The sequence below is a fragment of the Opisthocomus hoazin genome, chromosome 7 (assembly GCF_030867145.1).
Source record: "Opisthocomus hoazin isolate bOpiHoa1 chromosome 7, bOpiHoa1.hap1, whole genome shotgun sequence".
Classification (NCBI taxonomy): Eukaryota; Metazoa; Chordata; class Aves; order Opisthocomiformes; family Opisthocomidae; genus Opisthocomus; species Opisthocomus hoazin.
Genome location: NC_134420.1, coordinates 65833707 through 65845708, shown reverse-complemented (window position 1 = coordinate 65845708; position 12002 = coordinate 65833707). Strand labels below are relative to the sequence as shown.

At 51.7% G+C, this 12002-nt stretch overlaps 2 protein-coding genes across 3 annotated transcripts in view; one reads left to right on the top strand and one right to left on the bottom strand.

Moving 5' to 3' along the window:
• The window catches only part of MNAT1 (MNAT1 component of CDK activating kinase), a 127010-nt gene extending 123152 nt beyond the window's left edge, over positions 1 to 3858 (bottom strand). Inside the window, exon 1 of one of the 2 annotated variants that reach the window (XM_075426797.1) lies at positions 3747 to 3858. In XM_075426797.1, coding sequence (XP_075282912.1) covers positions 3747 to 3835 — 89 coding nt within the window. In that variant the 5' untranslated portion in view covers positions 3836 to 3858. The remainder of the gene's footprint in view (positions 1 to 3746) is intronic. The other variant, XM_075426798.1, reaches the window with a different exon arrangement.
• An 870-nt stretch (positions 3859 to 4728) lies between these two features.
• On the top strand, positions 4729 to 11790 carry LOC104331470 (homeobox protein SIX4). Its single transcript, XM_009936777.2, is given in 4 exon segments — positions 4729 to 4908; positions 4910 to 5623; positions 7050 to 7738; positions 10230 to 11790. Coding segments are annotated over 4 exon segments (2346 nt in total). The 5' UTR covers positions 4729 to 4762; the 3' UTR covers positions 11027 to 11790.
• The last annotated feature ends 212 nt before the right edge of the window (positions 11791 to 12002 follow it).

Sequence of the window (12002 nt, the reverse complement as noted above, 5' to 3'; positions counted from 1 at the left end):
TTTATCGGCAAACTTCAAACAGAAAGCATGATAAAGGCAATATGCTTCTGCAGACAGCTTAACAAGCTTCCATAACTTATGGACATGTAGTCCATAAACCCATGGACTATATACAGCAGTTACAGCATTGAAGGAGTACTTCGAGGTTTTCAAAGGGTAAATATTATGCCTACCAGATTTGAAAACTGTCAAAGGTAGTTAGTTACCAGAGAAGACCTCTGCTCTCTGCATTAAGTTCCAGCAGCCCAAAGAAGGGCAAAAGCACCTGCCTCTAATGAGCAGGAAACTGAGTACAGAGGGAAACACCAACCAGTCAGGGTTACTGTCAGTCCCTGGGAAGATGCTGAAACAAATGATCAGACAAACAACCTATCTCCTGCACGTTTCAAACAACAAAGCCAGTGTGGTCCAACACACAATTCGTTAAGAACAAATCATACCAAGCAAGTATCGTTTCCTCCAATGACACAGTAGCGAAACAGCAACTACAGGCAACATGGTTTTGGTTTAACTGGATTTTTGACACTCTTAAATTGAGATTCCTATAATCTAAACAAATATGGTACACACCGAAGTACTGACAGATTATTAGAAACCCATATCCAGGTATAAGTTCTCATTTCAGTCAGAGAGAAAATAGGTACCAAGCCCACTCACATGACTCTAATCTTGTAGCATTCTCCACTGCTACAAAAAGTAATTTCCAGGGGGTGGAAAAAGGGTATTTAGCAAGGAACTTACTGCAGGCAACTCCGTATTCTGCTCTACCGCAGTTTGATTTCCTATAGTCACAAGCAACAACTTTGAGGATCTCCCAGACAACATCTTGTCCACAAATTACACATTGGAAGAACATCGGGAGAGAAAGGTCATTTTCTTAAATTAACAGGGATCACCTGGGACAGTTACAAGCACTTGGGTAGAGGGACTTGGAATCTAAAGTCACCTGAAGAAACACGCAGTTTGATAGAGCAAAAGGGTAATAACAATCGGCTGCATAACACAACATGGAAGGCAAGGTTCTGCCCAGAGATATGTTGAGTGGTAAAGTGCTAGAGAATCCGGGGTTTATGCTGAACATAAATCACACATGTCATTGCAAAAAATAAAAAATACGTAAAGACTCATCATCCTACTAAGAAGTATGAAATGCAGGTATCATATGAAAAGCACATGAAATAATTTTGACTCTGCCTGTTGTACTAAGGACTCAGACGGAGCACTGTGCCCAGTTTCAGTGTTCCAGAAAACTGCAAACCAAGTGGAAAAAGCCTCAAGAAAAGCCGTGAGATAGCCCACAGGTGTATTTAAAAAAATTTCAAAAAAACACCGAAGAAAGAAGACTAAAGGAATTGTATCTCTTCAGTGTGGAAAACACCAAAGAGCAAGCCCCCCAAACGTGTGACACATTCCAGCAGCAGAGGTGTAATAAAGAGTTCACGAATTGTACAAAACACACATTAAAATTCTTAAATGCTTAAATTGTAGCATATAAATTTAGATTAGAAGTTAGGAGAAGTATTTCCTATTGTAAGAACAGCAACCTGTCAGAATAGATTGCCTAAGAAGAGTAAATCTCTATCAGAAACTTATGTTAGCTCATTTACTTTGAGCACTAGTTAAACGTTCCTTCCTTGTGCCTGGAACGCGGTGAATTTATGAAAGAACAAATGTCAATTACCTCCCCTTTTCCCCCCATACTTCACTGCAGCTTTTAGATCAGTTATTATGAGAATTTATTAACCATTACTAAGAAACGACTTCCAGCATGAAGGCTTTGTAACATCATGTGGAAATAATAATAAAAACACAATCTAAAAGGGGTTATTTGAAGGATATTACAGAGGAAAAGCGACCCACTTGAAACATATCAAGATGGAGAGTCCTTAATTACAACAAAACCAAAGAAATCCTGAGATCCTACTCGCACAGTGACTGCAGCTTTACCCTCACACTCAGATGCTTTAAAGCAGCAGTGCCCAGCTGCAGAGACACCTCTTGCTGGGAAGGCAAAGGAGGGACTAACAGACCTTGCCGGGTCCAGGTAAGGTCAGTCTGGGTGGGTCTGCACAGCCCTCTCCTGGCAAGCACCCTGCAGAGATACCCGGCTGGCTCCGAGGGCCGCATGGACTCAGACTGCTGATCTGGTCTTGATAAAGCACTTGTCTAAATGCAGAAGCACCAACAAGAGCTGGGGGAAGCAGCGGCAATCCTTTTGCAGCTGGGAAGAAACAAGGAAAGCAAGACAGGGACATCAAGCCCGAATAAGGTGTCAGCAGCTGGACCCAGTAAAGCACAAAACATAATCAATTGTCTCAAGTGAAGTTCAGCTACAAAAAAAACTATTTAACAACCAAAGCAGGAGAGCAAACTGAAACATGCTGTCCTCTGCTGGAAGTGGCTCTGGAGGAGCTTGAAAGCAGAAGATGATCAAGACCGCTAGTTCTTTGATCTTCGTGAGAATAGAAGACAGAAACATCATTTTAAAGCTGCACAGTCTTGCTTAAATGTAGCTGTCACCTTCTGAACTCCAGTTGACACCGCAGTTTTGTGTGGCCAGCGCCGCTGTGTTTTGCAGTGACCACTGTCACCAAAGGGGCTCTCCTGCTGCCCGTCTCTCCTACACCACCACTACCAGGAGACCTCCTGCTGCTCTCCCACACACCTTCCCTCGTGGCAGCAGAAGCGCTTGCGTGGCTGCAGAGAACGGGCAGGGAAGAAGATGAAAGCTAATGCTTTTTTCTAAGGAAAAAAAACCACAAAACATAACTCTTTTGTTGCAACCCAATTCCTTCATCCTGTTCACTTACAGCACCACATCAAGTTAAGTAAAGCTTTCAGGGTACATCTTTTGAACATATTTCACCTATAGTTTAAAAATATCAACAGTTCAATATAGACATCACAGGAAAGATGAAAAGACACACAAAAACCCAAACAAACAAACAAAAAAAAGAGAAAGGGTTGCTACTGCAGTATGAGGTTTCTATTATGTGTATCTAGTAACAATTTAGAGCAGAGCCTTTACCACTTCCATGCTAAGGAAGGTCTCCAGATCTGAAAGTGAGTTCACACTATGTATTACTTAAATCAGCTAGAGACAGCAGTGGGAATTAGCTAAGTAAGGGAAAAGAAGAAAAAAAAAAAGTCACAACTCTCGTTGCAAAAAAAATACTGAGTAAACAGCACCATCAACACAGGTTTGGAAGAGGATTTTCTCGTTTAAACAAGCTTCAGGCCTTCAGATAAAGCATTCCTCATTCAGGAGAATTAGCACGACAGAAAATAAAACCAGTCACTTGCCCCCCCCCCCCCCCCTTAATTACCCAAGCACAGTATGAAATGCAAAGGAGAAGTGGTTAAACTCATGAGAAGCGTATTTTCCCCGTTTCACACCCCGAGGCCTCACAGCCCTTCGGGCCAGGAGCCGGCACCGCACACGCCAAGCCCCGCGTCCTCCCCGAGCACCTGATGCCGCAGAAGCAGCCGAACGCAGCGCTTCGGCCCGGCCTGGAACGGCACCGCCGGCTGCAGCAGCGCTGCCGCCGGGAGCGCCAAGCGGGGGAGGCGACGGGCCCGCAGCCGCCTCGCAAACGCCGGCGCGGGTCCGGGGGAGCGACCCGCTCCCCTCAGGCCCCGCCGCCCGGTCCCCCCGCGGAGGGGCAGCCCCGGGCCGGGGCGCCTCTCCCCTCACCGCGCCCGTCTCACACACACACCCCCCCCCCCCCGCCGGTTTCCCCACTCACAGCGTGTGCCCGCAGACGTTGACCATCAGCTTCAGCGAGGGGTTGCGGTACTTGGTGGTCTTGCACCGCGGGCAGCCCTGGTCATCCATGGCCGCGGCCACTACCTCCCCCTCCTCCCTTCTACCCTCCCTCCCTCCGCGCCTTCCGCCTTCCGCCGCGCGGTGCCGCCGCCAAACGCGCCCGCCGCCGCCGCCCGCCGCCCCGCGCGTTCCGCCCGCCGCGGGGGCCCGGCCCGGCCGGCTCCGCACCCCTCCCGGCCCCGACCGCAGCCAGGCAGAGCCAACCGGCGGCGGGGAGGGCCGAGCCGAGCAGGTACGAGCCGCCCCGGGCAGCACCTGCCTGGCGTTGGGGCGGGGGCGCACAGGCAGGGCCGAGAGCTCCGGTTGTAACGTGAAGGGGGAGGGGGGGGCACGAATAACGAGCTCCCTGGCGGGGTTCCCCGCGCCCCGCTCGGTAGAGGAGCCGCACCTCACCCCCAGTAACCGCCGCGGCACCGCCTGGCCCCGGCAGAGATTTAATTCCTCCCTCCCCGCCCGGGGAAAGGCGCTGGGGGGGGCGGCGCAGGTGAAGGGAGCGGGGCCGTCCCCGCGGCGGGCGCCGCGCTCCAGGTGGGGGGGGGGCGGGAGGGAGAGGAGCGGAGCGGGGCCGCCTGATTGACGGTTGCCCTGGAGACGCGGGAGCCCCCGCCCCCCCGGCGCGGCGCAGCCAATGGGCGGGCGCGGCCGGGCCAGCAGGCTGCGGTGCCATATAGTATTGCAGCGGGGCCGGGAGTCACGCTGGGGGGAGCGGCGGAGAGGAGCCCGCGTACACCGCTTCGCTATAGCAGCGATCTTTAATGGTTGTTGCGTGGCCGCGAGGAAACCTGATCGGCTAGAGCCGGCCGGGAGCAGGAGGAGGAGGAGGAGGAGGAGTGGACTTTCCAGAGAGGAAGGGGGGAGAGGAGGAGAAGGGGACGGGGGGAAGGGGAGGAAAGGAAAAGAGAAAAAAAAAAAAAAAAAAGGAAAACAAACCGAAAGATGTCTTCTGCCTCCCCCACGGACGAGATCGCGAGCGCGGTGGAGATCAAGCAGGAAAATGTGATGGAAATCCTCTCCGAAGCCAGCGAGGTGCCCCCCGACGGGGCCGCGGCGGGAGCCCTCAGCCCCGCGCCGCCGCCCCCCCCCCGCCGCCGCCGCCCCGTTCCCCGCCGAGCACCCGGGCTCGGCCGCCGCCGGGGAGGAGGGAGCCGCCGACCAGGTACTGCTCCACACGGAACTGCTGGCCAGGAACCACCACGCTGCCTCCTCTCCCTCCTCTTCTTCCTCCTCCTCCTCCTCCTCGCAGACCCCCCTGGCTTTCTCCCCGGACCACGTCGCCTGCGTCTGCGAGGCGCTGCAGCAAGGTGGGAACCTGGACCGCCTGGCCAGGTTCCTATGGTCTTTGCCCCCGAGCGATCTGCTACGTGGCAACGAGAGCCTGATGAAAGCCCGGGCGCTGGTGGCTTTCCACCAGGGGATCTACGCCGAGCTCTACAGCATCCTGGAGAGCCACAACTTCGACTCCTCCAACCACCCGCTGCTGCAGGAGCTCTGGTACAAGGCTCGTTACACCGAGGCGGAGCGAGCCCGGGGCAGACCCTTGGGGGCGGTGGACAAGTACCGGCTGCGGAGGAAATACCCGCTGCCCCGCACCATCTGGGACGGCGAGGAGACGGTCTACTGCTTCAAGGAGAAGTCCCGCAACGCGCTGAAGGAGCTCTACAAGCAGAACCGGTACCCCTCGCCGGCCGAGAAGCGCAACCTGGCCAAGATCACCGGGCTGTCCCTCACCCAGGTCAGCAACTGGTTCAAGAACCGCAGGCAGCGGGACCGCAACCCCTCCGAGACCCAGTCCAAAAGGTGAGGGGCGAACTTTCCTCCCCGCCCCCCTCTCCCGCCCGCCTTCCCCTCTCCCGCCCGCCTTCCCCTCTCCCGGCTCTTTCTTCCCTTTGCAAACATGGCGCTTACCTTCGGTGCAGCCTCGTCCTCCCCTCCTTCCCCCCCCTCCCCGCTCCCAACGCGCACCCACCCGCCGCGGGGAGACGGCCCGGCCCGGCCCCGCCGCCCGCTCCCCCCACCCGGCCCGGCCCGGGGGAGCCGCCGGGACCCGCGCGGGCTCCGGGGAAGGGACGGGCCGAGCGCGGGGGGAGCTGTTCGTGTTCCCCCCCCCCCCCCGCCTTGTTTTCACTTAATTGCCGCGCCTGACAGAGTTAATCATTGACGGCGGACGCGCGGGGTGCGGGGTCCCGCCGCTCGCTCTGTTTTGAAACCTGACTCGGGAGCGGGCCGGGCTCGGGTTTCAGCCGGGGGAGCGGGGCCGGCCGCGGAGGGCCTCGGCGGCACCGCCACCGCCGGGCTCGACCCCGCCGCAGGGCCTCGCCTCCGGCCCCGCGGGGCGGGAGAGCCTCCCCCCGCCCGGCCCCGCTCCGCCCGGCCCGGCCCGCGGCTCTGCCTCTCCCCCCCGCTCCCGGAGGGGCCGCGGCGGGGGCTCGGCGCCGTGAGGCGGGCAGGTGGAGGTGACCTCCCCGCTCCCGCCCCTCTCCTTCCTCCCGGGGCAGGGACGGGAAGGGAGGGGAGAGGCGGGAGGGAAGGAAGGGAGGGAGGGAGGGAAGGAGGGAAAAGCGCGGCGGCCGGCGGAGGGCCCCAAGGCATTTCTCAACCAAGGGCGCGATTGTGCCGCCGCGGCCCCCTCTCCGCGGGACACATCAAAGGGCGAGGGGGAGGGAGGGGGGGAGCGACCGAAAAATGCGGTCGAGGGCGGATCGGGCAGCAAAAAGAACCCCCCCCGGCGCGGCCCCCTCTGCCTCCCTCCTTCCCTCCGCACCTGGGGGCGGCGCGGGCCCCCCCGGGGGGCCCGGGCGGCGGCTCCCGGCCCCGCTCTCGCCTCCCGCAGCTGCCGCCCAGCCGGTTGCCAAATGGCCGCGGCCGCTGGCAGTGGTGCGGGCACCCCGGGCCGGGGAGGGGGGTCCGGGCAGCCCCCGGGTCGGGTGGACGCCGGGGGGTGGTGGGGGAGTTATTTACACCTCCGTAACCCAGTCTGTAAAGCTTCCCTTCGGCCAGCGGCCGGTTTGATGTGTCCTTTCCTAAGCACCCCCTCTTGGCCTGGAAGTTCGTTTGAAGTAAAGGCAAAACACACACAAAAAAATAACTATTCGGGAAAACTCTCCCAAAGTGTATCAAAGCAAAGAGTCCGTCCGTCCCCTCCGTCGTCCCCCCCCGCCCCCGGCGCAGAGCTCGCTGGCACGCTGCCGTAACGCGGTGTCATCTCTCCCGTCTTCTCCCCCAGCGAGTCAGACGGCAACCCCAGCACGGAGGATGAGTCCAGTAAGGGGCAGGAGGATTTATCTCCCCATCCGCTCTCCAGCTCGTCCGACGGCGTGACCAGCCTCAGCCTCCCCGGCCACATGGAGCCCGTCTACATGCAGCAGCTCGGAAACACTAAAATAGCCTTGAGCTCATCGGGCGTCCTGTTGAACGGAAACCTCGTGCCTGCCAGTACCTCTCCTGTCTTTCTCAATGGTAGCTCTTTTCTCCAGGGACCCAACGGTGTCATTCTCAATGGACTCAGCGTGGGGGCTTCGCAGACGGTGACCTTAAATTCGCCCAAAACCACGTCAAGCGTTGTGAGCAACGGAGTGTCCATTACCGACATACTGTCGTCTTCGTCAGAAGATGTTAAGGACTTCAAACTCCTTCAGGCTTCGGTCCCCAACACCGCAGCAGCCACCTTCAGCCCCAGCAACATCCCGGTCTCGTTCCCAGGGTTGATACCAAGCTCAGAGGTGAAAAGGGAAGGCGTACAAACTGCTTCTTCCCAAGGTGGAGGCTCCGTAGTTACTTTTACTGCCCCTGTCCAAATAAACCAGTATGGCATTGTCCAGATCCCCAATTCAGGAACAAATGGCCAGCTGCTGAACGGAAGCATTGGTTTTTCTTCTCTGCAGCTGCCTCCCGTTTCTGTGGCAGCTTCACAAGGTAAATGTTTTGTCTCTTACAGTAAGAGGTACGAGAAAACGTTGGGATCGAGCACGCTTAGCATTTTGGAAGCTGTGCTACTTTTCCTCCAAGGTACCGCAGTTGTATCTCTGCCCCAGCCACGCGCAGTGCATCAAATAATACCTTTTGCCCTCCTTTATAATGGGTTATGCTCGTGGGCAGACTGTTACGTGAGGCTGAGCTCCTCTGCTAAGACTAGAGGAGATCTGGTATTTTGCACCGCTTTCGTCTCGTGCTCCAAAGTCTGTGATACCGGTCTTCACAAATATCTGTAAATTTTACAAGTTTCAGTGACTCAAAATATTCCCATTTGCCATAGAATTCTTTTAATGAGAAGGTTCACAAAAATGAAAATTGTGGCAGCTGGGGATTGTTAACATTGTTGCTCTTGTGGTGGTTGTTTTGGGGGTTTTTGTTTCTTTAACCAAAGCATTTCATAAAAATAAATTATAAATTACTGTAGACACAAGACCAAGCAGTTATGCTCGTACATTTTCTGTCCTGTAATTACGAAAGATTAAACTGCAGGGAGAGAACAGAAATTTGCAATAGCTTGTAGATATAAAACTCGAGGGTATTTGAATAAAACTGCCCTCAGTCCAAGGGAAATATGTCATCGCAGGTTCACGTGCCAAGTGCGCAGGCTCCTCCCCAGGCTTGCTCTAGAGTTTGTCTTAACATACCATAGACTGCAACTTGCAGGCAGCCAGGAAGAGTCCCCGGGAGCGCAAGCCTAGTGTTAGGTCCTTGTTTTGAAGCAGGTCAGTTATAAAGCACAACTGAACAGCTTTGTTACTCATTAGCCACTCAGTCTTTGGTTATGAAAATTATTAAACTTGAATGAACATCCCTAGTTTCAGGAGCTATGAGTACTGTAATGAAAATCCAGCTGTGCTCATGTTAATTTATGTGAATTAAACCTGTACAGGGAGTGAATTATTCTTGCCGTTAGGGTGACACAGGGAGGAACACTAAAGCTGTACAAACACATTTCGAATGGGCGTAAAATTGCGAGATCCTAAAATGTGGCACTTGCAGTCACTGGAGGTTATTGGTACATAGTTTAACCAAGATGAAAAAGAGGAGACATTTAGTCTGAACACCACCTGTAATTACAAAAGCCTTTTAATCCGCATGCTCCAAGGCATAAACTGATAGCCAGCAAAGGTGAGAAAGTTCTGCCCCTCAACTAGTACGGGACTATTGTGTTTGAAAGTCCTAACGCTCATTATAAGTTCCTCTCTGAATGTTTTCCCTATTGTTAAAAATACCGATTCCCACTGGAGAGTGATCCACCGTATGTCTGGTCTGGTACAGAGAAAAGTCAAGATCCGCATTTGCCGCTTTGGTTTCTCTCTGTTTCTCTTAACACAAGAAGAATGGGTAGCTGGCTGCCTATTCCAAGGGAAGTGTGCTGCAGGCTATTTGAAGTAAGCTGCAGTAAATGGTATCTCATTGCCAGGCAACTTTAAGTTGCCTCGGCTTATTCTTCTAGTTTACACATAGGAGTGACATCTTCCAAAAAAAGCGTCATGGAGTAATGGAAATGAACAGGGAGCTGAAATATTTCTCAGGTGAGAAATGCATCTTCAGTGCTGTTCTAAAAAAATTCAGGTGTCTCCAACTGTTGCCTCTTAAAATTATAATTAAGCTGCTCTTGAGAAAGAAAGGTGTTTGAAGTGGGACCCAGGCCCGAGAGCCAGTATATCTGATTTTAGGAATTATTGTAATGACAGCTTACAGGGCATGTTGAGTAAAACCAACTTCAGGTCGTCTCTGGCCACCTCTTCCCGCTTTGGCTAGGTACGGTGTCACGCGAGCAGCGCCGTGGCTTGCGGTGAGGGTGGGCAGTCGCTGGCTGGCTGTACGCGGCGTGCTGGATGCAGTAGGGTTAGGCTTTTAGAAGTAGGTGATAAAGTGAGGTCGAAGGCGGTACATCTGGGTACTTGGCGGACTACCGAGTTAACCCGATAGAAGTTACTGGGTTTTTTCACGTTTTCTCTGCAGGTTGAGTGAGGTGGGCTCTGCCCAGCCGGCAGTGGATTTCATGTGCTGTGTCTCCAGTTCCCACACACAAGCTGTAGTCTGTCACTGAACTATCTTTAATAGCTTTTCATGCTTCTATTCTTAGATAGAAATTGAGTGGTGGCAACTAGTGAAGGCCAAAGCACATTCATTCTAATCATATGGCTGGGGACTGTTTGCCCCTTAACGAGAGTCTGAAAGACACCTAATATACCAGAACTTTTTTTTCTCTTGTTTCTAGAAGCAGTTTCTATTAACGGCTTTTATTTCTTCATACCAAATTTTCTCTCACCTGTTAAAAAAAAGCTGTTCTGTGTTGTGTGAAATATTAGCATATATGTGTACTGCAAACAGAAAAAAGACCAAAACGTCTTAACAAAATGCCTGCACAACTCTCTGCCAACTATAATCCATGTTTTCCTCTCTTATGCTTCCCTTTCTCTAGGTAATGTTTCGGTAAATCCCAGCACATCCGATGCAGGAACTTTTACGACTGAGTCTTCAACAGTGCAGCAAGGAAAGGTTTTCTTCAGCCCCCTCACTCCGAGTGCAGTTGTTTATACGGTTCCCAATTCAGGCCAGGCAGTAGGCTCTGTCAAGCAAGAAGGACTGGAAAGAAGCCTGGTGTTTTCTCAGTTGATGCCGGTCAGTCAGAACACGCAACTAAATGTAAACATGTCTTCTGAAAATATATCCAGCGGAGGACTCCAGTCCCTGGCCTCCTCGTTAGTGAATGTAACACCCTCGCATAATTTTTCCCTCACGCCACCAACTCTTTTAAATGCTGCAGAACTGAACTCTGGTATCTCGGAGAGCCAGTCCATGTCATCACCCGCGACCAGTACCTCTACCGTGATATCTATCAGCAACACTAACTATGCAACCCTTCAGAACTGCTCTCTCATTACCAGTCAAGATCTGTTGTCCATCTCTACAGCACAGCCCGCACTTGGAGAAATCGTTTCTACAAGCGGGGACCGTGTCAGCCACCCGTCTACACAAGTACATCAAGATTTTGTCAGAGAGAACAGGTTGGTTCTGCAAGCCGTGCCTGACGTCAAAGAGAATTTCTTACCTAATTCTGAGAGTAAGTCAACTGGCAATTTAATGATGCTGGATTCGAAATCCAAGTATGTTATGAGTAACATGGTTGACACGGTTTGCGAAGAACTGGAAACAGACAAAAAAGAACTTGCCAAACTGCAGACAGTTCAGATGGATGAAGATATGCAAGACTTGTAACTTTTTTTTTCCTTGCTTTCTGTTGTAATAGATAAGTCTCCTGTTGAGGCCCTAGCAAGCACCAAGTGGGTGGTGTTTTTTTTTTGTTTGGTGGGTTGTTTTGTTTTGGGTTTTTTTTCATTTAAAAAAAACAGAAGAACATTTAAATGGTCTGAATCAATGTACAGAGGAATCTCTGGCAATGGAATTAGGTTGCCACACTTGGTTTGCATGCAGTATTCTCTTTTAAGCAGATTAAAGGAGAAAGGAAACGCCAGGGCAAGTACCGAGCGAATGGCTACAGGTTTGGCTAAGAGATACTACCCTGATGATTTAACTAGACTCTCCATAGTACAACATACTCTCAACAGTAAGTATACACTCCTGACTTTAGATAGTAAACAAAAATCTCGCTCCAAAAAGGTAGAAACAATGCAGTCGTTTTTGCTGTTTACTTCTAGTCCGTGGGCATTGAGAAATTTTTAAGGAACTCCAGACGATACCTCACAGGCTACTTTTATGTTGTTTGAGGTTAAGAAATGAAACAAAAGCGTAAATAATAATGTTACTGCTGTGTTTGCTTTTTTCCCAGCAGACTTACGTTCAAACCAAAAATCTCACATGAAAACAGTTACAGGTTTCTAAATGCTACAGCTAGCATTTTGTCAGTGCACCAGAAAAACCATCATTTGAAACTCTAATTGTGCAACTCGGAAGCTTTCTCTCCATTATGAATGTAAATATTGTTTCAGTTCTCATAAAGGAGACTTTTTTTTTTTTTTAAATTACTACAATGGATTTTATTTATGGTTTATGTTCCCTTTCACTTTAGACACAGTGCATTGAAAAGGAAAACATTTTCTGGCTGTTTAATTTATTTTTATTGTTTGAGCAGGAAGTAAGCGTAGTTATTTCTGACAAGGTTTTACTTTTTTGTAGTTTTTCAAGCAATAGACTGTAAAAGTAAAATGTTAATCACACTGAAACTAGAAAGTGA